Consider the following 26376-nt stretch of genomic DNA (forward strand, 5'->3'; position numbering starts at 1 on the left):
CCACACAGCCTCCCTGAGTCTCCTGTACTGCCTTCTGGGCTGCTTAGGACTTGTGGGCTTCGTGAAGATATGGGACTTGGGGACCCTCCCACCAATCTCCAAGGTGGCCCCTGGTCTCAGCCAGGACATGATTCCTACTATGTACCCTTTAGGAGGGCACATGAAGTTGGGGGATGGGGAGGGTGCTGATTAAAAAATAGACTGTCACGCGCATGTGGAACAGGCCTGTCACCACCCAGCTTGAGCCAGTTGGCTCCCCTATGCCCAGCTGCCAGGCCCCACTCAGGTCTCCTGCTGGGGGCCCCGCCCACCCCAACCCTGGCTCTGGGCCTGAGGCTGGATGCTCCCAGCCACCTCCTCTCCTCTCCTCCTCCACCCCTGCCCCGCCTCCAGCCAGATGGTGCCCTCACTGAGCCAGGGTGGGCCTGTTGGCTTTAAGCTGTGCCACGGGGGGTCTGGCGTCACCACACACTGGCTGTGTGGCCTTAAATGAGGCCCTTTCCCTCTCTGGGCCTCAAACACGGATGAGTAGAGCTACCAGTTAAAGCTCTTTCTAGCTTTCAGAGCCTTTCCCAGATTCTACCTCTCATTTAGACCCGACAAACAGCGCTCCCCATTCAGAGAGGTGATATGACCTGTGAAGGCCACTCAGCTGGAGCATAGCAGAGCAGAGGGTTAGACCCACATAATCTTGCAAGTCCTGGTCCTTTACAACTTCTCCAGGGTGAGCGAGGTCACTGGGAACCATGGAGGTAGATGTCAGCACTGTTTTTATTCATTTATTCCCTCATTCAGTCAGGAAATGTTTATTGAGCCCAGCTATGGCCTAGGCACGGGGGCAGGAACATAGCAGAGAAATGATAGCCAAGGTCCCTGCCCTGCGGGGCCTCCTTACCATGGGGCAGGGCAGACTGACACTAAAACAAATAACGATGGAATTACAAATCTCATGAGAGTTTGGGGGAGAGGTAGAGGGTGCTGTGGCAGAGGAATGTGACCTCCCAGGGCAGGCGTACCCTCCCTGAGACCTGTAAACATACCTGAAGGATGAGAAGTATGGCCAGAAAGGGACAACTGAGGGGTATGGGAGGAAAGGGTTCTAGGCAAAAGCAGCAGCCAGTGCAAAGGCCCTGAGGTGCGAAGTGCTTAGTTCCCGTCTGAGCGCTCGAAGGAAGGCCAGCGTGGCTGGGGTGTAGGGAGGGCAAACACCATGAGGGGAGCTGCAGCATGGCATGGAGGGGCACTGGGGCTAGTCATGCAGGGCCTGGAGCCTGCAAAGGGGTTTGAGGCCAAGCCTAGGAAAAAGGAGCTGTTCCTAGTGCTGGTCTTAGAGGCTGATCTTGCCTCCTTTCTTTTCTGCTTTCCTTCCGATGCCCATCCTGATAGTGCAGTGGGCCCCACGCGCACTCCCCCAGCCACTTCTCAGTATGACTGAATGCACAGTGCTCAGACCTCACCTTCCTCTGCCTGGATCTTGTTTGCATTTTAATAGCCCCCTGTTTCACCCTGCCTTCCAGGAGGGTGCCAGTCCCTCAGGCCTCAGATGCAAGCTGATGAGGGCATGATCTTGAGCAGGAGGCTGCAGTCGCTTCAGCTGAGTGCCTCTGTTCAGGTGGACTCTTATTTCCTTTTACGCCTTGTGGGAGCCTGTGGACCCCAGGAGGTTCAGCTTTTGGCTGAATGAAGGCCTGCCCCCGGACCGACTCCTGCTGCCTGGAACTGCCGCCTGAACCCTGTCCCACTCCAGGCACCTCCACTCAATTCCAAAGCCCCTCTAGGACCAAGCCCAAGAGGATTCAGGAGGCCTATGTTCGAAGCCCAGCTCTGCTGTATGCTTTTGGGCACATCCCTTTTCCTTTCCGGGCCTCGGTTTCTCCATCGATTTTATAGGGAAATGCTCTAGCTTTTCTGTACTCATTGTATGGCAATCATGTATGCAATATCAGCATCACCCAGAAGCTTCTTAGAAATGCAGACTCTGAGGCTGCACCCCAGACCTCCTGAATCAGAATCTGCAATTTAACAACAACCCTGAGTAATTACTATGTACATTAAAGTATGAGAAGCACTAAGTCAGTCATTTTTAAAGTTAAAAAAATTTTTTTAAATTAAAAGCTATAGAATCTTCTTCTCTCTCCAAAGTCTTACAGATGAAAACACATTAAGAGGGGAACCACCCACTCTGTTCATCACATGAGTGGGGGTGGGGATCGTGGGGTATGGGCTAGGGGCATGGGCTTTATTGGGATGGGCATCAGAAGGGAGGAGGAAAAGAAGCAGTCCCAGTGGGCGAGGGTGGGTGGTGCCCCGTCTCCTCAGGCCTCTCCTGACCAGGTTCCCCCAGGAGCCCTTTCAGCTCAGACCTCCAGGGTCCTCAGTTTGATGGGTTTGGAAAGGTGGGCTTGAAGAAAGGGCGCTTGATGGTCCACAGTCTAGCAATGCCTTTTCCTGCTTGTCCCCATCTTGGTGTCCTCCTCTGTTCCCTGAGAAATCCCTGAAAGGGTAGCCGGTGCTATTCTTAGCATGACAGGATGGCGAGCAGAGAATGTGCTAGTGCATTATTTATGCCTCTGAGTCAACAGGATTGCACTCAGGTCTCCCAGAGCACGGCCCTCCCCAGCGGCCTTCATCAGTGCCTTCCCAGGACCCGTGACCCACCCCTCTGGCCCCGAGCATCTCTGCTCTGTGCATCCAGCCCCCACGCTGGGAAATGGGTCATGAAAGACAATGATGAGCTGGGATCAGGAAGAAGTTCGAGATGATATCTCATTTCTCACCCATTCGGGTGCATATTAATCAAGCATACGACATGTGGTAGGTGTGGGCTCCCTGATGACCACTGTGTGGGTTCCTGCCTTCCAGGAGCTCACACTTTAGCCTGCAAGTTAGTGGCGCTCCAGCATTGCAGGCCAGATGCTGGGTACTTCGCACAAAAGACCTTATCCTCACAATCACCCTGAAGGATAGGAATTAGGAGACCCCTTTGCAGAGGAGGAAACTGAGGCTTAGCATATACAAGGTAGTGATCTGCTCAGGTGGGATCTGGACTCAGGTTGGCTGGAACAGAAAGACCATTCCAGATCAAATGGTAGCGTGGAGCATTAGGGCTTTGGGAACCCCCTGCCCTACCCAGTGAGAAGGGCGTTTCAGCTGGAAGGAAATTAACTGGCTGAGGTTGTCCCATTGTCAGTGAACCCCAAGTGACTGGAGAAGTCAGTGCACCCGGAGTGGAAGGACTGTGTTTGCTGTGTACACAATATGCCCGCTGTGGGCTGGGAGGCAAAACGTTATGGAATGAGGTGACAAGGCCCCGAGGTGGCACATCTCACGAAGCTGAGCCGAGGACTCTGGCTGGGAGCCAAAGACCTGTGTTCTGTGAGATCCTGGCCAGGCCCCTCGATCTTTCTCTGCCTCAGTTTTCTAGTCTTTAAAACAGCATCACAATCTCTGCTCTACTTCTTTCTCTGATGGATGTGAAGCTGCTAGGAAAACTATAGAAGTGTGTGCACGCTCAAGGATAGTGTATGATTACTACATATAATTACTTATGTAAATATATTTTCTCAAACTTATTTTTTGTTGACGTGGGTCTATTTGCCAGACTATGTTCCAAGCATTTCCCTATATGTTCATTTACTTATAAACACATTTATAGAATCATGAGCTCTAAAGCCCACTGGGTCCCCAACCTAGCTGTGCTTCAGAACCCCTCAGGGAGACTGTTAATGTGCATATCCTGTGGTCCTGGGTCTGGGGCGGAGCCCAGGAATCGGCATGTTGGACACACTCCCTGAGAAATTCTGCAGCACCCACAGGTTTCCGATCTGGGCCAGAGAGGGGACAGGACTTGCCTGAGGCCTCGCAATGTGTTGGAGACCAGGTTGTGACTAAAACCCAGGCCTGAAGCTCCCAGTCTGGCCTTTTCCTTCTACTCCTCAGCTGCCCCCTGAGCAGCCTAAAGGCATGAAGCCAGGGATGTGGATGACTGTGATGAGCGATGATGCCAGTAGCGGCTGATCCTGTTGACAGTGCTGTGCTAGGCGTTTTACATGGCTTTTCTATTTAACTGCAGTAGGGGTAGAAAAGGGGACATTCTCCACAGCAACATGATCCCTTGGGACATTTGAGCATCAGGTGGCCGATTTTAATGTAGCCCTGGAAATGGGAAACCATGACTGAGGTGCAGAGATATGGAGAAGTGAATTTGAAACCACGCCATCGGGACACTTGCCCTCCAGGCAAGGGTGGTCTGGTAACTCAGAGACAGGGCAGGCTGGCAGGAGGGAGACACATATGTCCGCCCATAAGGTGTGTACCTGCTGCACGTGCACCTGTGCCAGTCTGCCACCTGAGTACCTGTGTGTCTTCACATGCATACCGACGGGTGCTCTGTGAGCACACACTGGTGTGTAGGTTCTGCCCCTCTGTGGGTGCACACGCAAACAGCACCTTTGTGTGTGGGTGTGTGTGCAGAGGAAGGTATACTATTGCTGGCTAGGCTCTCACCAGCATTAGGGAGCTGTCCATAATGTGTGTGTTACAGGGTGTGTGTGTGCATGTATGCACAAGCACAAATGGTTGCAATGCAGGGGGGTCCCTGAGACCCTGCAGGCCACTAGAAAGGCCACTAGAGAACCTGGTTTCCTTATTCATGTCCCACCTCCACATTACGTGCACCATCCTCAACCTGCCAGGTGCGAGCCTGCCTAGGAACCTTAGCACTAGCTGTTCCCTCTGCCTGGTCTTTCTTCCCCTAGAAATGCACAAGCCTCACTCCCTCACCTTCTTCACTCAGATGTGATTTCTCAGTGATGCCTCCTTTGATTACCTTATTCACCTTTGCACACCACTCCCCACCCTGTGCAGTCTGTATATCTCCCACCCCGGCTTTATTTTTCTCTATAGAATTTATTATAGAAGTAATAGAATAAGATTATAGATATATAATATAATAAGATTATAGAAATAGTCTTATTTATTATTTGGCTCCCGTGCTAGAACGCAAGCAGGGCTTTATCTGTTTCTCTTCATGGCTATGAACAGTGCCTGGCCCTTAGTTGGTGTGCAATAAATAGCAGTTGAATGAATGCGTTCATACACCACCTATACTTGTTTTCTTTAAATTGTCTGACTTTTGTTGCTGAAATATCTACTTTTACCTCTCCCTAAGCAGTAATATACCTTTGATGGATTTATTATCCTCCTTTTCTAATACACACGTGAAATTTACATAACTAGTAAGATGTTATTAAGTATCAGGGTACCACTTAAATCCTTTTGCTCCCACTAGAGGTGTGGGGGTACCACGCTCTAGGAATCACTGGTGCAGGCCAATCCCTTCTCTGAAACACATGGACAAACTGAAACCCAAAGAGGGTCAGGAACTAGTCCAGCATCTCACCCATATTGTGACAGAGCAGACTGGAACCAAATTTCCTGACCTCCAGCCTGCTTTCCTTTTGCAGTTTGAGGGACAAGGGGAGGGTGAGGCTGGATGGTTCAGCCTCTCCTCTGGCTGGAGACTCCTCCAGCTGGAGGGGAGCCACACATGCCTGGTAACTGGCAAATGGCATGAGGGGATGGCAGGATCGGTAGCCTCCTGCCCACTCAGGACCACAGCACCCTCCTGGCTGCAGGACTACGTACTGAGTGGTGGGAGCCTCGGCCATACCGTCCCTCCCAAGAGTCTTGGGTCTGGGGCCATCCAAGGGGGCCTGGGCACTCACATCCAGTAAGAGGCAGACCTGGGATTCAAACCTGGTTCTCTCCTGCTACAGCACAGTTAGCTAGAGGTTGACACTGGGGTTCCCTTGTTGAGAGGATGCTGGAGGGGGGAGGGAAAGGTTGGGCTGTGCCTGACTGTGAGCAGAAGAGGGAGACCAGCCCCAGAGAGGGCTGGAGAAGGGAGGGAGACAGACAGCGCCCTAGCCTGGCACAGTTATACAAAGGTAGGTTTGTGCAAAAGGCTGAAGTTAAATCCCCCTCAGGCATGCACAATGTTTTATGCTATAGAAATAATTTGTGCATCTCATTTGCTCAGCAGTGACTCTGCAAAGCAGCTATAATCATCCCTGGTTTACTGATGAGGAAGTTGAGACTCAGAGGTGAGGTGACTTACTAAAGGTAGCCCGCACAGGATGCTTTGTTGAGCAGGACGTGGGAAGGGAACAGGCCGCACCTCTGGTTGGATTTGGTAAAGGAGGGCTGTCTGGGGGAGGGCAGGCAGGCTGAACAGATATGGGAGTAAGAGGAAGAAGTGGAGAGGGTAGACCACTGACTGGCCAAACTACCTTCGCAAATCATAAAACCTTTCTGAACCTCAGTTTCCTCATCTGTAAAATGGGTATGACAGTACCTCCAGTTCACAGCTTGCAAAGATAAAACAAAACATAATGAAATAATGATAATAATGCCTGGAACATAAGAAGCGCTCAGTAAACAGCAACCTGAGTAGTAAAAGTGAAGGGTGCCCAGCCTCTGGCAAGTTTGCCCTCTGTGGTCACCTGCCACAACTGAAAGATTCCCAGCACCTTTCCCAGCACCTTCTTCAGCAGATACGAGTGACTCTGAGAACAAAAGAGGGTTGACAGGCCTGGGGGAGTGGTGAGGGGCTGCGGGCGGCTCGTCTATTGCAGGGCCTGGCAGTGAGGACGCCTCGGGGAGAAGCAGCAGTGTCCCCATCCCCGCCCCAGCCCAGGACGGGCTCTGCTCTACAGGGTGGGGAGGCGAGCTGGGACTGCAGCGTGCTGGGGCCGTCATTATCATTCCTCCAGCATTTTTTCTCCCCGTTATTTATTTTTCTGTGAGGAAGGAATGTGGGGAATTTACCACAGGGCGCTGGCCTTGCTTTGGGCAGTGCAGCGGCCTCTTCTATGAGAGGGAAGCAGCAGAGACAGATGGCTGGGGAGGTGGAGGCGGAGGAGGGTCCCGGCTGAATCTGTGGCCCCGGCGGTGGGGCGGTTATGTAACCCACCCGGAGGCCCAGGGCCGATACCACGGTGCTTCTGAGCTCTAGGCATGCGCCTTCCCATGTACATAGCTCCCTTGGAAAACTACCTGGACCACCCCAGTCACCCTTAGCCTCTGGGCAAGCCCAATGGTGGACGTGTTCCTCTGTCAGAGGCGCCTTCCTCTCCAGCTGTCTTGACTGGAGGTGTGAGTGGAGGAGGGTAGAGGATGGGGTGGGGATCACCTTGAGCCTTCCAGCCTCCACTGCACTGTCCCATTACTTGAAATGCTTCCACATCTCCATCTTTCAAGACCTAGGGCATATGCTGCCTCCTCCAGGAAGACTTCCCAGATTTCTTCATCCTCATTCATCTCTCTCTTAGGCTCTATATTCTCCTGGAACTCAATGGAATATTCTGCCTCTTGGATCTAACACTGCCATTTGAGGTTTCATCTCCCTCTTCACCCAAAGGCTTGTTGCTACCTCCCTCCTTCCTTTCTCCCCTTCCTCGAGGAACCACCCTCTAGATCTCTGACCTAGAATCTCCATGACTCTGGGATCTAGACAAATCGAGAATTCATCTCCTGGGGTGAATGGTGGAGTAAAATGTGAAGGTAGATTTGGACTGTGGGAGTGCTCATCCTTCAGTCATTTGTTTAGTCAACGCTTAGTGAACCCCTCCTGGGTGACGGCCTCTGCTGAGTCTGGGGAATTTAGAGAGAATGGGACCAGCTCCGGCCCCAGGCTGCCACAGGGTCAAGAGCAAGGGCTGTATCTTTGTCGAGGGACTTGGGCTGGGTGCTGGGGACCCTGAGATAGACTAGGCTCAGCCCTGCTCCTGGCAGAGGCATAGTTTAGGGGAAGTTCTCTCTCTCCCGCCCTGGCTCACCACCTTTTCGTCTCCTGGATTAAGTGTTTTCTCTGGAAGGGTAGGGTGTGGTAGTCCTTTCTGTACTCTCAAGGCTCCCAGGGCTGGGATGATGGAGGCTGATGCAGCAGGAGAGGGCTTGGGGGTCGCGGGGAGGCCTGGCTTACCAGGGCTGGACTGGGGGAGGTGGGAGCCTGGATCTGAGCTTGGCTCCCTGTGAACCAGCCCTTTCCAGTTTGTTGTGCACCTGGAACTGAGCCTGCCTCTCTCTGGGTCACCGTTTCCAAGTCCCTGAAAATCTAACTGTAGATTAGTGTTTAGGCTAGTAGAGCAGGCAGGAGGAAGGTGGTGGCTCCTGGCCTTTGGGAGAGGAGGACCGCATAGCAGGGCCCTCGTCAGCCAGCAGTGAGCAGTGCCTGTGGCCTACAGGGATATCTGCTAGCCAACACCCATGCCGACCTGACCTGGGAGCCCTCGACTTAGCCCACCCATCCTGCCCTGCATGACCCCGAACCCCTGTCAGGGAGACACCAGGAGTTGGGCCAGTCCCAGCCTCCTTTCCCTTGGGCCTTGGTTCCTGAGCTTTCTCAACCTGTTGTTTCCTCCAAGCCCTGCTCCTGCTCCGAGGCCCCTGGGCCAGGTCGAGTAGGGGAGGAGCACTGATCGAGGAGTCTGGATGGATTGATGAAAGCTTCCTGGAGGAAGTGGCATTTGGGCTGGGCCTGGGACAGTAGGTGGGGAAAGTGAGTGTGCTTTGTGGGCAAAGCTCTTCAGAAGGAGGGGCCCAGGCTTGGGATCAGTCAGACTCCCGGCTCCAGCTCTGCTCTGCCTGTCCCTTGCTGGCTGTAAGACCTGGGGTGAGTTGGCTAATTCTCTGGGTCTCGTTTTCCTCATCAATAAAACAGAGGTAAGGGGGCCTCCTGTATGAGTTGCTGTGAGGATTCAATGAGAAAATATATGCCAAACCCTTAGCTTGGCAGCATCTGGAGCGCCTCACGTGTTGGCTGTTGTCATCCTCATTGACTTCATCCTTTCTGCAAGCCCCCAGGGAAGGTGTAGGGGACAAGGCGGAAGCAGTTGAGGCCCCTGTCCCCCGGCTCTTGCACTCTCTGGGGGAAAATAAGACCCAGACGCTGACTGCTGCAAAGCAAGATGTTGGGAGGAGGCAGCATGGCCCATGTGATGGGTCCTGGGCTGGGTGCTGGGCCACCCTGGGTTCGAATCCCAACTCTGCCTCTGGCTAGCTGTACCACCTAAGTCACTTCACCTCTCTGAGCCCGTTTCTCCTCTACATGGAGATGAGGGGACTGCTGACCTCCCGGCTGCTGTTAAGGGAGCCAGGGCCTGGCATGGGGCATGTGGTAAGCACGCCCTGGACGAAAACTCTGACTAAAACAAATAATATGCCAAGTGATGAGGTTATTAAGCAGTGCAGATAAAACACTGATGATCTGGGGATTGAGCATGTAGAAAGGATAGGAGACAGAGACGGGTTCCGGGTGGAAGGGTCTGCGCAAACCCACAGCAGAGGCTGGAACTCGCAGGGCAGGTGTGGCACCACGAGCCACTGGACTCCCTCTGACCGTTGCTGAGGGCGCAGGGAGCAGGTGAGCGAGCTCTCGGGCAGACCCTGACATCAGGGACCCTGAATGCCAGGATGAGGACTTGCTGCTTGATCCCCCATGTCCCGGAGAGGAGGAGAGCGGCCCGACACGAGTGGAGCCAGGCGGGAGGAAGATGGATCTGGCAGCGTGGGGTGGGTAGATTGGCGGGGGAGAGACTGGGGGCGGAGAGACCATTTAAAAGGCTGTTGCGAAATCGGTTTTCCTGATAAAGAGCTAGGCTGAGTCATCTGTGGAGGAGAGAAGTCATATCCAGCTCCTCCGCGTTGCCGTCAACGTGGGATTTTCCTCTTTGTCAGCTAGTCGATTGGCTGCCTTTCGCGGAGGCTTTGAGAAGCAAGGCCGGCTCGGCATCCAGAGGGAAGCTGGGCTGCAGGGAGGACCCAGCCGGAGTGAGTAAAGCGAGCACCCAGAGGTGCCTTTGTGGTTTGGGGTGCGTGACTTAGGGCATACAGCAACCTTCTCTGGTCTCAGTTCCCCCTGGGCATTAAGGGAGAGGCATGCCATGACTTCTGCCGGCCGGTTGGTGGCCAGGCTGGAGCTAGGTCTGGGGCTCTTCCCTTCCATTCCTATGCATCTCCCGTGTCTGGCAGTCCTTCCCACCTTAGTATGAATTATTCTCTGCAAGGAGGCCTGGCAAGTCTGCTGGGACTCAGTCAGTTTGCACTCACCAGGACTTTGGCATGGATGGAGAACTCCCCAGGGAAAGGAGGCTGTGTCATTTCCTCCTTTCAGCAGGGAGGATGCGGGGCAGGGGCTGGCAAGGTAGTCAGGCCATTACTCAGGTCCAGTTCATCTTCCTGCCCCCGGCTGAGGCCGAGGTTGTGCAGCAGCCAGCCATTGGTTCCTTCCTGACCCCACCAGGGGGGCAGTTAACCCAGCCTGTTTACCTGTCCCGTTGCCAAGACTCCCAGGCAGCCACAATGGGCTGTCTCCAGCCAGTCTCTCTTCCTACCTCTGGCTCCCTGTCCCACCCCACCCTACTCGGGCCCTGGGCACTCCCATTGACGGCAGCCGTGTGAAGAAGAATTTCCTTGAATTCTCTCCCTGTCCTGACCTTCTGCTCTGGCCTCCGTTCCCCTGCCCTGCCTCCCTCCTCTGGATCCTCTGTCCAAAAGGCCTGATGGCTGGCAGAAGAGGCAGCTGCCTACAGAAGTAATGGGGTGGGAGAAAGGGCTTATCCCTGCCTGAGCACAACTTGAACTCAGGTCTCCTGACTCCCCACACCGTGCTCTTTCTACTCCACTAGTGTTTTTTTGGCTGTGTTGGGTCTTCGTTTCTGTGCGAGGGCTTTCACCAGTTGCGGCAAGCGGGGGCCACTCTTCATCGCGGTGCGCAGGCCTCTCACTATCGCGGCCTCTCTTGTTGCGGAGCACAGGCTCCAGACGCACAGGCTCAGTAGTTGTGGCTCACGGGCCTAGTTGCTCCGCGCATGTGGGATCTTCCCAGACCAGGGCTCGAACCCGTGTCCCCTTCATTGGCAGGCAGATTCTTAACCACTGCGCCACCAGGGAGGCCCTACTCCACTAGTTTTTTATGTCCTAGCAGTCATTTCTACCTTAGTCACAATGAGTTTATCAGCTCTTCTCCTGAGAGGAAGAAGGGCGACAAAGCATGAGTTGCTCTGGGCAGCTGAATATGAAGAGGAGAGGGCACTGCTGCGGGCACTGGTCACGAGATGTGGAAACAGAGGGGTCTGCAGACCAGCATCCAGGAGCACCAGAGTCTCTGCTGGTGCCCCTCCCACCAGAGTCAGTGTCCAGAAGGCAGGGTGGTTAAGAAATGAGATTCAGCAACCAGATTTTGAGTTTTGAATCCCAGCTCTGCTACTTAAAAGTCATATGACCCTGGGCAGGTCTTTCTGAGCTCTGGTTTCATCTGCAAACTGGGAAGAATGCTAGTACTTATCTCTTGGGGTCATTGGGAGGATCGAACAAGATGATGGGTCTAAAGTGCATGGCACAGCACTTTACACTGGGCAGTAGTGAGGGCTCACTAATTATAGCACCCACTGCGATCTTCATTCTAATGGCTGTACTCAGGGCTTCTTGTCCCCCTTCCCCACTTAGGGATTCAACCCTGTTGGACCCAGGTCTCCTGACCCTGGGCAGCTCTTCCTTGAGTCTGCCCTCACCCCTCCATCTCCAGAAGGCCGGTCTTCAGAGCTCCTCATCCACTGTCCAGGGTGGGGCTTTCAAGGGCCAACCCTGAAGAGGCTGAGGGAAGAGGGGTTGTTAGGACTTGTACAGGTACAGGCTGCAGCCAAGCAGATTGGGGGCTCAGCAAGGGGTCTGTCCCCTGTGGGCCTTGGCCACCTCTTGCCTCTCCGACACCAGGGACCACGATCTTGGACCCACCTGGCTGGGGCATCACTAGAGGTGGCAGTTCCCTAGTCTGGGGAATTTTGAATGGAGCTGCCACCCCCGGTGCCCTGCAGTGGGGGACTCTGGGATGCCCGTAGTTGGCCCAGCCCCCCTTCTCCCAGCTTTGTTTGTGCAGGGTGGCAAAAGTCGTCTGGATTGCTGGCTGGGTCTGGTCCAAGCCTCCTGCCAAATTCCTTTTCCGTGGAGTCATTGCAGGCTGGGATGGGGGGCACGGGAGCTCCCTCGGAGGCAGGGCTCTCTCACCCGCTGGCCTTTTCTGCTGGGTTCCTCTTGTCCCAGAACAACAGCGTGGGGAAGGTTCACAGCCTGGCTGGGGGTCAGCAGACCAGGTCTTGGCCCATGGCCTCCTCTGCAACCCCTTCCCTCCCAGGCCAGCTTATCCCTGAGGGCCCTTCACTCTCTGACACTGGAGCATTTTCTAGCCCCATGGCCCTTAGAACCAGCCTTGGGATAGGACTGAAGCAGAGAGGTGAAGAGAAAAAAGAGAAAAGTGCAGGGATTTGGGAGGTCTGAATTACACAAACACTGAAGCCCTTTCTAGGAGCTTGGCACTGTGGGAACCCGCTAGCCGGGTACACAGTAAGAGCCCAATCAATGTGAGCTACGATGGCTGCAGTTGTGTCGTAAGAGCCACTGGTGGGACTAGGGATGTTTATCCTGACCATGCCCCGTGGGGATGTGATTTGTGACTGAGTCTCTGCAGGGCTGTAAGGTTAGAAAGAGAAAGCTCTTTATCTGTGTGGCAGTGAGGGGCAGAGTCATGTCAAGAGGTGGGAGTGAATATAAGGAGCGACTTTATAGCTAAAGAAAGAATGTTAATTAGCAGAAGGCATATCTTCAGGGTAGTGAGCTCCCTGTCAGTTGAGGGTATAAACAGAGGCTTGTACACTCAGGGACATGGTTTTAGGGACGCAGGAATTGTGTGGGGAATTGGACCCGGTGACAGCCATCTCTGAGATTCTGAGGTTCTGTGATTTGGGGCAATGATCCCTGCCTCCCAATAACTCTAGAATCCCCTGCTGTGTGACCTTAAGACAGTCACCCCTCTCAGGACCATGATCTGTAGGGTGAATCTCCTTTGCTAGAAGAAGCTCTGACCCCTTCCAGGGGGTCACCGTCTACTCCATCCCAGGGTAGCATGAGCCCTCAGTCCTCTCTACTTGGGCTGAATGACAGTAACCCCCCTGGCATCCACGATCTCACTGTAGCCTCCAAACCCTAATGTCGGTGCTTTTATTACCTTCTTCTCAGCTAAGGAAACTGGCTCCGAGAGGTGCAGTAACTTGCCAAGGTCACACAGCTAGCAAATAGCAGAGCCTGGATTTGGGCCGGGAGGCTTGGTTTCTAAGCAGACCTGAGGAGATGGACATCGCGTGAGCTGAGCAGCCCCTCCTGTGTTGCTGGCTTGTCCCCTACCTAAGTTCCCCACAGGGGAGCAGCCTGGCCCAACCCCCAAAGCCGTCACCATGGGGTGATCCAGGCAGGAGAGGAGCCCTACCAGGAGGAAGCAGGAGCCAGGGGCGCATGGGGCAGGCTGTGTGCTGTCACTGTTCTGGACCTGTGGGCACAGGTGTGTGTGGTGGGGAGCCAGGTCGTGATGGGAGGAGGGAAGAAGGAGGTTGGAGCCAGAGAGCCTGTGGCTGCTGGGCCTGGTCCCAGTGAAGCAGCTGTCGGCAGCCACTCTGTCCTGTGTCACAGGGCCTCCCCGCTGACCCTAGTGTGAGCTCTACCCTGCACCACTCTCCGAACCTTGGTTTCTTCATCTATAAAATGGGTGTGGTAGTGAAATAGCTCCTCTATAAGGGCCCTCCCAGCTCTGAGAGTCCATGAATTCTGAGCCTCGCTGGCAAGATGCCTAGAAAAACTGTCCCTGGAGACCCACTCAGCATGTCATGGCCAGTGCTAATGAGGGCAAGATAGGAGGAAGGGCAGGGTCAGATTCCTCAAGAACTAATTAGCTTCCCTCGGTGGGGGTGGGGTGACAAAGGGAGGAATTTTCCCAGCCACCGACTGAGCTGCTAGCCCGGCCACAGGCTGTCCCATCCATCTGTCCATAGGTTCATTTGTTCATGCATCCATTTCTTCATTCCTTATTCAATAAGCACAAATTAAACACTGACTCTGTGCCAGCCGGGCACTGGTGATATAAAAAGAAATGGTTGCCTGTAGTGAACTTACATATTAATAGGGCCTGACCCCTAGCCTGATCCCTGACCTCAGGCCCCAGACTCCGGTCCTAGCCTGCAGCCCCAGACTGAACCCCGACTCCCACCGACTCTGTCCCCTATATGTCCCAAAGGGACCTTTGGGACAAGCAGGCAGCTTGAGCATGCACTGTGGACCCAGCGAGAACTGGTTCTGACTCCAGCCTTGCCACCCTTTGCTGTGTGATCTTGGGTGAGTTACTTACAAGTCTCTAGACCTCATTTTCCACTTCTGTAAAATAGGGGCAAGTAATGCTTGTATCCTAGCGTTCTTGTGAGGATAAAATGAGGTAATGCAATGTTCTAGTAGAGTCACTGAAATTAGCCCAATTTATTACTTTTATAATATTAAAGTATGAGAATTTTTCAATGATTGTTTAAATGAAAATGGTAAGAAATTCTGCAAGGACTTGGAAGAAACTATTAACAGTTGTTACCTGATTTGTGGTGTGGAGCACTCAGAGGTGGAGAGACATTTTTTACTGTATACTTTTTTATGTTTTTAAATTTTTAAAAAAATTTTAGTCCACGTAAATGTATTACCTATTCTAAAAAGAGGAAGTGTTAGTGTTAAGAAATGACTACACTATGAGTTTGAAAGTGTAAAGGGCCCTAAGATATGCACTTAGGCATGTGAATATCCTGCAGGTTCATTCATGCACTCAGTAATGCTTACCGAGTGCCCACTTTTTGCCAGGCACTGTTCTAGGGGCTAGGGTTAGAGGGATGAACAAGTCAAGCAAGTTCATTTCCCCCTTAGAGCTTGCGTTCTAGGTGAGGGAGATAGATAATAGACAAGGAAACGTGTAAGGAAGATAATACTGAATTGTGTTGAATGCTATGAAGAGAAGAAAACAAAACAAAGAAATGGGCGGGGGTGGGGGGGTATGCTGATTATAGAGGAAGGCCCCTCCAGAGAGGTGACATTCACGTGAGTCCTGAGCGATAAGGAACCAACATGGAATGCCACCTGGGAAAAGATCATTCCAAGCAGAGAGAACAGCAAGTGCAAAGGCCCTGGGGCAGGAACAAACTTGGCATTTTCAAGGAACAGAAAGCCAGCCAGGAAGACGCCAGTGAGAGAGAAAGGTGGCACAAGATGAGTCCGAGATGTAGTGGGGCCTTGACTGCTAGGGCGAGGTGTTCTTGCTGAGTTTGGTAAAGTGCCACGTCAACAACCTTCAGGCGGAATCCAAACAAGGGGGCAGTTAACACTAAAAGGGTAATCAGGGAAGGTTTTACATGGGTATTTGAGTTGGGCCATGATGGTTGGGTCAGGGATCTTTACGAGGAGATTCTAGGACACGGTGAGTAAAGATCAAATTCCGGAGGAAAAGGCCATCTGTAGTGGGGGCATGGGTGACCATCTGTCTGTCTGTCTGTGTACCCCTGTGGCTCTGCAATCCCATTTGCTGACTCGGCCTCTGTCCCTCCTGCAGCGCTGGGCCGGAGCACTAGCCTCACCGAGAAGGATCTAAAAGAGGCCAAGGCGAGGAGCCAGCAGATCGCAGCCCAGCTGACCACCCCTCCCAGCTCCAACTCCCGCGGCGTCCAGCTCTTCAACAGGCGCCGGCAGAGGGTGAACGAGTTCACCTTGGAGAGCCGCGGCCAGAGGGGACAGAAGCCCAGCCAGGAGTCCCTCAGGGTGCCCCCCGCCAGCCCCACAGGCCATGCCCCAGGGCTCAGCCTGAGTCCCACCTCACTCCCTGAACCAGGCCCTCCGAGAAACCCCGCCTGCCAGAGCGCTGACACAGGGGTCCCTGGTCACAGCATGGAGGGCTCCTCAGAGGAAGCCAGCTTGCTGCGGCACCTGGAGAAAGTGGCCAGTGAGGAAGAGGAGGTACCACTGGTGGTTTATTTAAAGGAGAACGCGGCCCTGCTGACGGCCAATGGGCTCCACCTGTCCCAGAACCGAGAAGCCCAGCAGAGCCCCCCAACTCCACCTCCGGCGGAGGTCCACAGCCCAGCCACAGATGCCAGCCAAAACCTTCCCTCGCCCGGCGCCACGGTCATCACTCCACCTTCCAACAGCAACCACAACCCGCCAGCCACAGATGTCGATCAGAACCCACCCGCAACTGTCACCCCGCAGAGCCTGCCACTGTCCAGCGTCCAACAGAATTCTTCAGAGGCACAGCTCCCGCCGAAGGGTGCAGTGCCAGATTTCAAACCCAGCACCCCGTGTGCTGGTGGGCAACCCCAGGAGCCAGCTGCGGAGGTGAGATCCAGCACCCTACTAATTGATAAGGTATCAGCTCCACCTACCACCACCAGCACCTTCTCCAGAGAAGTTACTCCCATCTCCAGCTCCAGGCCCCCAGCCCCAGATTTCATGTCCAGCTCCCTGCTCATTGATGTCCAGCTTGGTGCCCCAGTGGTGTCCACGGAACAAGAGATGTCCGGGCGGGCAGCTGCCACCACGCCCATCAAACTGTACAGCGAGGTCCACCTCACGCTGGCCAAGCCCCCATCTGTGGTCAACAGGACGGCCAGGCCCTTTGGGATTCAGGCGCCAGGCGGCACCAGCCAGATGGAACGAAGCCCCATGGTAGAGAGACGACATCTTGGAGAGAAGGGTCCCGCTCCCCGGCCCCCCAGCGTGGCAGACAGGAGCCCTCGGCCACAGAGACACGTCATGTCCCATAGCCCCATGCTGGAGAGGAGGCCCGTGGCACAGCGAAGCCCCGCCTTGGAGAGACGCCCCTTGGGGAACTTCACCCCACCCCCAACCTATGCCGAGACCTTGTCCACGGCCCCCCTGGCTTCCCGGGTTAGGTCTCCCCCCTCTTACTCTGCCCTGTACCCCAGCTCCGACCCCAAGCCGTCTCATCTAAAGGGCCAGGCAGTTCCTGCCAGCAAGACGGGCATTTTGGAGGAGTCGATAGCCCGCAGGGGCAGCCGGAAATCCATGTTCACCTTCGTGGAGAAGCCCAAGGTGACCCCGAATCCAGACCTGCTGGATCTGGTACAGACAGCAGACGAGAAGCGGAGGCAGAGGGACCAGGGGGAGATGGGCGTGGAGGAGGAGCCCTTCGCGCTGGGGGCCGAGGCCTCCAACTTCCAGCAGGAGCCCGCCCCCCGGGACAGGGCCAGCCCCGCAGGGGCCGAGGAGATTGTCCCCGAGTGGGCCTCATGCCTCAAGTCACCGCGCATCCAGGCCAAGCCCAAGCCCAAACCCAACCAGAACCTCTCCGAGGCCTCTGGGAAGGGGGCTGAGCTCTACGCCCGCCGCCAGTCCCGCATGGAGAAGTACGTCATCGAGTCTTCGGGCCACGCGGAACGGGCCCGCTGCCCTTCACCCACTATGTCCCTGCCTTCGTGCTGGAAGTACCCCACCAACGCGCCTGGCGGCTTCCGAGTGGCGTCCCGAAGCCCGGCTCGGACCCCACCTGCCTCCCTCTATCATGGCTACCTGCCTGAGAACGGGGTCCTGCGCCCAGAGCCCTCCAGGCAGCCACCCTGCCAGCTGCGGCCCTCGCTCTTTGTCCTCTCACCCATCAAGGAACCTGCCAAGTCCTCGCCCACGGCCGCCCCGCCTGCCAAGCCGAGCTCCCTGGACCTGGCGCCCAGCCTGCCCAAGGCGGCCCTCCCACCGTCGCCTGCCCTGCCTCGGCCCTCCCGCTCCTCCCCAGGCCTCTACACCTCCCCTGGCCAGGATGGCCTCCGGCCCGCTGCCGTGAGCCCTACCTACAGCAGTGATGTCTCGCCCGTGTCTCCCTCCAGGGCGTGGTCTCCCCGAGCCAAGCAAGCCCCCAGGCCCTCCTTCTCCACCCGGAATGCCGGGATCGAGGCTCAGGTGTGGAAGCCTTCCTTCTGCTTCAAGTAATGGACCCCACAGGGATCCCGCTGCCTGTCAGAGCCCGCTCTCCGAGGGCTGGATGGAGAGCAGGAAGTGGCACAGGGCTGAGTCAGGAGTATGGGGACTCAGGTCTCAAGGGCTGACGCTGCCACCAGCTAGCTTTGTGACGTCGGGCAAGTCACCTCCCCTCTCTGAGCTGCAGCCGCCCCTTCCCTACCACAGAGTGGTTCGACTCCATGTCTGAGGGAGCTGAAGTCTGCCACTGCGGGGGGAGGAGGGTCACGGAGAGAGAACTCCCTTGGCAGGCCCTAATGAAGCTGGGGGGCTTCACCTGGCCTTGGTGAGCTGTAGTGATGCCAGCGTCTTGCTGAGGGGCTTCTGCAGCAAACAGAGCCTGCCCTTGCCTGTGGGACCAGCCAGCCAAGGGTCTGCCTCCTCAGCCACCCCGGTGGGGCCGTCCTCACTGGGGCCCCAGCTCTGGCATCTTTCTGCCTCTTGCTGGATTCTCACCTCCACAGGTCTGTCTCTTCCACCCACCTCTGCCTTCTGGACACTGTTTCCTCTCCGCTGCTTCAGAGACCTTTGCCTCGGCCTCCACATTTTCTCTTCTCCTGGGTTCTGCTGGATGAGGACTCAGCCCACCACTGCTGTCTGACACTCTTTTTCCTGGCCCTCTGCTCAGCTGCCTTCATGCCCTCTCCAAACATCCAGCTCCGCTGTCGAGACAGCTAACGCAGTCCATCCCAGACCTCAGTCCTGGTTCTACCTAGCTTGCCCTCACTGTTCTGGGATGTGGGAGGTCCCAGGGGACCCCTGAGAGACAGAGAGCCCTGTAGGAGGCTGTGCAGAGGTTGGTGTGCAGCTAGGAGAGAGGCCCCTAGCAGTGTATCCATCAGCTGTTTTGCCTTCAACCTCAGCCAAGATCTGCACGACTGAAAGCAGCCATCTACGTGCAGTGGAAGGGGCCGCAAGGAGAGAGGCATCTCAGCTTCCCGTTTGCTGTGCGACTTTGGCCAAGTCACTTTCCCTTTTTGTGCCTCAGTTTTCTCATTTATACAATGAGGGCCCTCCTAGCTGGACAATCTGTGAGGAATGAGAGGAAAGGCTGGTGCTTTGGAAGAAAGGCCCTGTAAGTGATAAGACAGTCCCCTGGGAAGAGAGGGGAAGGAAATGGGACAGTTGCCATAGGACAGATGGGGAGTAGATGTAAGGGTGTCCTCGGGAGGGTGTGGCTGGAATGAGCTGCAGTAGGAGGCCAGGAGATCAGAAGTTTAGGCTGGGACTGCTCAGGCTCAGGATCGCCTGGAGACAGTGGGAACACGGCAAGGGCTGGGGCAGGAGCACAGCAGCTCAAGGAAGGGACAAAGGAGACCTGAAGGTTTTGAAAAAAAGGCTGGGACTTAGGAGATCTGGATTCTCAAAGATGGACTCCATGTGTAGCTTTGGGTCTCAGTTTCCCCATCATACTGTGAGGGTTTTGAGTCAGGTAGTCTGAGATCCTCACCACCTCTGACATCTTTGATGTGCTGCAGCCCCTCAAAACCACACTTTGTGGGGGTTAGAGAATATAGACGCAAGAGACAGAATTCAGATGGAAGCTTCCCAAGACCGGGGGTGAGCACCACCCACTTTCTCTTTCCCAGCCCTATTTCTGGGCTCCCCAGAGGGGCGAGGGGTGGTGGAGGCGGTGCCCATGCTGGGCTGAGCCTGCAGTTTTCGTGAGCTCTCGGCTCATCTCCATGGCAACAGGGGGTGCCTTCCCAGTGAGTTCATTCTGCCCAGAACGTGGGGGCATGCATGGGAGAGTGGCGAGGGAGCTCGGCTCCTTCACGCCACACCCCTCCCAGGACAGAGTGAAGCCCATGTTCCGGACCCCTGCTCCCTTCCACCCCTGAGGGCCAGCAATGGAAGAGCCCACCCTCCATCCTGCAGCTCCTGTGATCAGGCTGGCTGAGCTCTTCCCTCAACTTTGTTTTCTCTCCTGTTCTCAATACACTCTGCCTCAAATCTGTCTTGCTTCTTTCTTTCTTCCACGCTCACTGGCTGGTGGTCAGGGCCCTCTCCCTCCTCCCCAATTCTGGCCTGGGAAGTGGGGTGGGACTGCTTAGTTACGGCGTGTGAGCCTGTGGTGTGTGTCCACGTGCTGCCTGCATCTGCTGAGTGTCTGGATCTGCCGTGGGTACAGATGTGTGCTGGCTTGAAAGTGAGGGCTGCCCTCTCTCTTCCCTGGGTCAGCACTGAGGGAACCAGAATCCTGTGGAAATCATGTTCTGTTTTCTCCTTCCTTAAGAGTTTGGCCAAAAAGTCTGTAGAGCATGGGGGAAATCCCATGCCCCTTATGGTCCAGGTTTGTTCGAATTCTTTAAAAGTAGTATTTAAGTGCCTTTAGCCAGAGCATATATACTTTCTGGTTCCCTCAGCAGCTGCCCCCCGTCGCCCCCATTATCTAAATCTGGCCACTTTCCACAGTCATCACTGCCGGGCTCGTGCGTAAAATGAGTTTCTGCCCTCGTGGAGAGGAGCAAACTGCCATCAACAGCCAGAAACATGGGTGCTAGGCCCAGATCTGCACCTAACTCCTTGTGTGACCTTAGACAACCCGTGGGCCTCAGTCTCCCCTTCCATGCAACCAGAGGATTACAGAAGCTGTCTGGGAGCTAGCTCTCTTTGATGTCTGATAGTTCCTGTCTGACTCTGCTCTACTCATGCCTTCACCCCACACATGTGTCCTGCTTTGGGTCTGCTGCTGGGTTAAGTGGGTGCCCCTTTCTGAATTTTCACCCATGTGCATTTCCAAGGAGTTCTGGTGTATATGGTACATTGAGAACTTTTTCAGAAAGTGAATAATTCTGATTCCCTGCAGCCTTTTTATATTATTCACTGCTCCCCCGCCCCCCAACACACACACACACACACACACACACACACACACACACACACAGTCAGTACCCAGACTGGCAGTCTCGATGAGGTCAGGCCCTGGCCCACCTCCAAAGGATGAGGAGCTGCTCACCACTGCCCCCAGTATTCCAACCCAGGCATTCTGAGAAGTAAATCCTGTTACTCCTTCCACTTGCTGGCCCTAGCCTTCCCCTTGTGGCCACTAAAGGCAGACCATCCTTGGAGATTTCAGACAGTTATCATAGCTCCTCTTGCCCCAGCCTGCTTTGCTCCTGGCTGAAAGCCCTGGTTCCTCTGCCTCAGTGCTTGTTGATGGACTTGGATCATGAACTCTTGGCCCTGCTCCCCCCAGCCAGGCTCACTGAAAGATTCCTGAGATGGCTCACAGACAGCAGCTCCCAGTTTCTCTGGCTCACATAGACACAACTCTGACCCTGGGAGTAAAAGAGGCGGAGCCCATGCTGAGCTATAACTTTCCTACTTGATGATTGGGGCCTTGGATGTCCCCGGGAGGTTCCTAACATTCCCAATCCCATGAAAAATCTGTTCAGACTGCTGTATGTTCCTCTGTAGGTTAAAGGGCTCCATTTCTGAGTCTGGGCTCATCTGGTAGCTGCTGCATTGTTTGGAGAATACATGTACTTTATTGCTTCCTTTTGATTGGGAGAAATTAGATTCTGATTGGATGAGAAGCTGACTGGCTTGGCTGTGGCTAGTTACTGATTGGATGAGAGAATGGATCTTACGAGAGGTTCTAGATTTTGATTGGGTAGGAGGCACTGAATGGACTGGCTAGTTCTGGACTCTGAGGGATGACTGCTGGTGAATTTGGATTGGATTGAAGACTGAGTGGACTGGCTTGTTGCTGGAATCTGATTGGCTGAACAGCTGGATGGTTTAGCAGATACATGCTGGGCATGGATCCCCAAGCCCTGTACTTTCAAATCAGTTCAAACTGCTTAAGCCTGCCTCCCACCTTTAAGCAACAGATAGTCACACACACTTCCTGGTGGGGCAGAACACACCAGATAGTTATTTACACGTCTGAACTTCATTTTCATCACTGTAAAATGGGTGTGATAATACCAGCTACTTCACCAGGCTGTTGTGAGGATATGATGAGAGAGTAAGGATGAGACCCAACTTTGTAGACTGGAAAGTTCCTAAGGAGGTAGGAAGCAGGTATGATAGTGTATAGCAGAGCAGTGCTTTATAACTTCAAAGAGGTTCACCAACTTGGCCTCACGGAACCCACACTCCCCACCCCATGCTGGCAAGAAGTCCAGTGAGGGGAGTGTGCTGCCTAGTGAGGAACGACCCAACTTCCTTTTATGTTTCCATCTGTCGGTGGGAACCTCCTCCCTGTTCAAGGTGTCCAAGGAACAATTAGGAGGTGACCATGGCAACATGGCAGGGGGATTGAGACAGAGAGGGCCTTTCCCTAAGTCCAACTTTAGTAATAATGATCAATATTTTTGCTTGTAATTTTTTGAATAGATATTATATCCATATGGTTCAAAACCTTAAACTTATATAAAAAGTATATAATACATTAAAAGCCTTAGTCCCACTCCTGTGGCTGTGTCCCCTGCCCTGTTCACCCCATATCCTCACAGAGAAGCACTCTGGTTAGTTTCACGTGTATCCTTCTAGTATGTCTTTAAGGTAACTAACATCTATTGCACACCTACTCTCTTCTAGGGAACCTTCTCATACTGTGATAAGTCTTTTACATAAGTTATCTCATTTACTCCTCACAACAATCCTATAGGGTACATGCTGATATTATACTCCCATTTCACAGAGGAGGAAACTGCAGCCCAGGGGCTTCGAGTTGCTTCTGTTGCTGAAGCAACTTGCCCAAGTTCATTCAGTAAACAAAGAGGTCTGTCTCCAAAGCGAGCGTTCTTAAACCGCCAGTCATCTGCCTCCCTGTTAAGCGCAGGGGCAGGCAGCGTGGGCTCGTTCAAGCACCTGAAAGATGAAAGTTGGGGCACCTGCGTTTTTCTGCAGGCACTACCTGACTTTGGTCGCTGGCTTCCCGACTCTGTACAATGGACACAGCCGACTCGGTCCCTTCTGAAACCCCGGTATAGAGGAGCCCAGCACTAACGCCTGCCCCCACCCTCTCTGTTCTCTCCCCAGGACCGCCGAGAGAACCTGCCCACCTCCCCGCCCTGGACGCCGGGCGCGTCCCGGCCCCCCAGCAGCCTGGACGGCTGGGTGAGCCCGGGGCCGTGGGAGCCGGGCCGCGGGAGCAGCTTGAGCAGCCCCCCGCCGCTGCCGCCGCCGCCGCCGCCGCCGCCCATGTCCCCCTCTTGGAGCGAGCGCTCCGTATCCCCTCTGCGACCTGAGACCGAGGCGCGGCCCCCCAGCCGCCAGCTGCAGGCGCTCCTGGCGCGAAACATCATCAACGCGGCCCGGCGCAAGAGCGCCTCCCCGCGGCCGGCGGGAGCTGAGAGCCTTCGGCCCTTCTCCCCGCCAAGAGCGCTGCCACCGCCGCCACCGCCGCCGCCGCCGCCGCCGCCGCCGCGCATGCGCTCGCCCCTGCCGGCCCGACCCGGCCAGGCCGCGGACCCCGGGGCAACGTTCGCTCCCATCCCCCGGAGCCCACTGCCCGCCGGGCCCTCGCCCTGCGCCAGTCCCCGGAGCCCGCTGCCCGCGCCGCCCAGGCCCTTCCCCTACCGCCGCTCGCCCACGGACTCCGATGTGTCCCTCGACTCCGAGGACTCTGGGGCTAAGTCGCCCGGCATCCTCGGCTACAACATCTGTCCCCGCGGGTGGAACGGCAGCCTGAGGCTCAAGCGTGGCAGCCTACCCACGGAGGCCTCCTGCACCACCTAAAGGCTTCCCCGCCCACACCCCATCCCTGCCCCAGGAGAGCCGAGCCAGAAGAAGTGTCGTTGGGCTTGGGAGATCCCAGCACCATGTCCCCAAGGGTCTGACCTCTTCTATAGCCCCAGAGATAAGGGGTCAGGGGAGGAGAGCTCTGGGCTTGGGGGTGGGGTGGTGATCCAAGCTTGGGTTCTAGCCCTTGCTCTGTCATTCAGTCATTGTGGGAAAGACCCTTCCTCTGCTCCTCAGCTTTCCCATCTGTTTAATAGAGCTTTGGCCAAGGCAATCTCCAAACTTCGAAATTACCCCTTCTATCAGTACACACACACTAGTGCCTTGGAAGAGGCAGGGTGTTGTATGTATGGACCCCTAGACTTGCTGCATTGCAGGGTTCCATACTCTTTCCCCCCCTTCCTGGCTCTGATCTCTGGAGTCTGGTAAATGAGGGGTGTGTTCAGAGGATCCTACGCCTGAGTTCCTTGTCCAGGCCCTGGCTTGACCCTCCGCCTCCCTGGCACCAAGTCCCAGGCAGGAGCAGCTGTTTTCCATCCCTTCCCAGACAAGCTCTGTTTTTACCATGGTGACCTTTAGAGAGGGTCTCCCAGGCCAGCTAAAGGTGCCCTGCTGGCTTCTCTGGAGAGTCTCTCTCTCTGGAGAGAAGAGGAGGGAAGATTCCTCCTCTCAGATCCCTCTCAGGCTTTTCTCCATCCCAATTCAGGCTTCCCAGGGTCTCCAGGAATTATGCTATAGGTGTCTCCAACCCATCTATTCCTTCCGGGCCCTTTCACGGCAGGCTCTGCGCTCAAAGCTGAGCCGGGCAGAGAAGAGTTGATACGGAGCTATCTGCTATCCTCTGGCTTTACCTGGTAGCCCTGAGTTTGAGGCTGCCCATTTGGAAAGAGGGAGGCAAAGAGTTCTTTGTTATGGGTGGTATGCAAGCAGTGGCCAGGATGCATAGAGGAGATTCTAGTAGGGAATGGATTGGCTCAGATGACCTCTGGGGGCTCTTCCAGTCCTGAAATGCATTCCACAGTATTAGGGAGGGAGGGAGAGTAGTGCTGGAGGATTGGCTGGGGAGATGAGCTTGGGTGGGTGAGTGAGGGGTTAGACCAGAGTCTGCCTGTGTTTCTGGTTCCTTAGGAAGTACTCCACTCTTCAGTTTCAGGCCCCAGCATCCATACTGTGCCCAGACGAGGGGGCCCTGTTCTGCCTCATCTCTTTCCCATCACACTCCGGCCTAGCCAGTGTCTGGTGCCCAGTGACCTTGGGGAGCCTGGCTGCAGGCTCTAGCCTGTCCCTTAGGCTGTAGTGACTCTGATTCCAATCCCCAGGAGGGACATAGGGAGGAATGTACCTCAGTCCTATAGTTTCCAGAGTTGGCTGGTGGTGCCCTCTAGAGGTTCAGAATATCAGTTTCAGAAAACTAAGTTGGGGGGTGGGGGGGTGGGGGGGGCTGGAATTGGCTGAGGATCAAAGGTATGTATGTAAGTGAAAGGATACCAGGATGTTGCTAAAGGTGAGGGACAGAGGGTGATTTTGGGGTTAAGAGGAGACTTACCCATCCCTCAGGGTGATTTAGACCTGGAACCCCTAAGTGAGGCTAGGGCAAGCTGGGGTTAGGATGGGAGTCAGGGTGAGGGTGGGGTGCTTTGGAATAAAGGACTGATCCCAAAGGATTCCCAGGGCCTAAAGATTGGGAACATAGGCCCTGTTGGTAGGAAGATGAGAGGGTGCTCCAACTTGTCAGTGATGAGTGATCACATTACTGAAGTCCCCACCTGCTTCAGGGACCCTTGTAGTGTGGGAGGCTGGGGCTAAGGGCCTCTTTCAGAGAAAAGACACTATCAGGCCACTGGCTGATGCAGTGGCAGAGAAAATCCACTTCTACCTGCATTTCCCCCAAAGAGCCAGCAGGAGGCAGCCTTGGGAAGCTGCAGTTCTGTCTGGCTGTTCTCTCCCTGTAACTGCCTTCTCCCCCAGTCCTCTCCTCTAACCCACTAGAAATTTCCTGTGTCCTGCCTTTGGCCTCCTGTAGAATTCAGCTCTGGCCCTCAATAAATGCTTCCTGCATCTTTCTGTCTCCTGTGTCATTTTCAGCTATGTCTAAAGCCCTTCCCTTTTCCCCAACCATGGAACAGTCCATGGGATGCTGGGTGGATGAGAATGTTTGATACACATGGGATGGGAGCTTGGGAAGTAGCAATCATGAGCAGAGATGGGGAACAACGAAAACACTCTGGGCCATAGAAGAAGTCCCTGGGTTGAAGTTCTGGTCCTATCATCTACTAGCTGGGTGACCCTGGGTAAACCCACTCCTTCTCCAGGCCTCAGCTTCCCTATCTGTGTAATGAGTGAGTTGGTGAGATGATGTCTCAAGGTGGTATTGCCCAGGCCCTGACCACAGAACACTGTCACTAGAGTGGCCAGGGCCAAGCTGCATCAGGGCCCAGTGCTCTGGGGCTGCTTCCTGATGGCAGGTCGGGGCTTCAGACAGGAGGAGGAGCCCCTATGAGAGGTAACGTCAGAGTCCAGGCAACCCTAGAGAACTCAGGATCCAGATCATCAGGAGTGCTCCTCTCCTGATGGGGGTGTCCTTTGCCCAGAGAAGGGGATTGGGACCCCACTCCCAGGTGAGACCAAGATCCCTCACCTTCCTCTCTAAAAGCTCAGGCCCAGCAGAGGCGGGGCAAAGGACTCTGACGGGCAGGAAGCTGAGTTCAGGTGGTCCACAGCAGAGTCCAGGCTTCTTCTTAAGAGATATGCCCTTGGACAGTCTGTCCAGCACACAGGTACAGGAGCTCCCTGCCCTGGACC

At 54.9% G+C, this 26376-nt stretch overlaps 1 protein-coding gene across 5 annotated transcripts in view; it reads left to right on the forward strand.

Annotated features, from left to right (window-relative positions):
• Positions 1 to 25638, forward strand: part of SYNPO (synaptopodin) — a 36632-nt gene extending 10994 nt beyond the window's left edge. For 2 of the 5 annotated variants that reach the window (XM_036845907.1, XM_036845911.1), the window contains exons 2-3: positions 15467 to 17823; positions 22873 to 25638. In XM_036845907.1, coding sequence (XP_036701802.1) covers positions 15467 to 17823; positions 22873 to 23571 — 3056 coding nt within the window. In that variant the 3' untranslated portion in view covers positions 23572 to 25638. Of the gene's footprint in view, positions 1 to 8595; positions 8675 to 9686; positions 9832 to 15466; positions 17824 to 22872 lie in introns of those variants that run through there. The other 3 variants (XM_036845910.1, XM_036845909.1, XR_005019209.1) reach the window with 3 other exon arrangements.
• Positions 25639 to 26376: the final 738 nt, after the last annotated feature.

The sequence above is a fragment of the Balaenoptera musculus genome, chromosome 3 (genome assembly GCF_009873245.2).
Source record: "Balaenoptera musculus isolate JJ_BM4_2016_0621 chromosome 3, mBalMus1.pri.v3, whole genome shotgun sequence".
In the NCBI taxonomy this organism is placed as follows: Eukaryota; Metazoa; Chordata; class Mammalia; order Artiodactyla; family Balaenopteridae; genus Balaenoptera; species Balaenoptera musculus.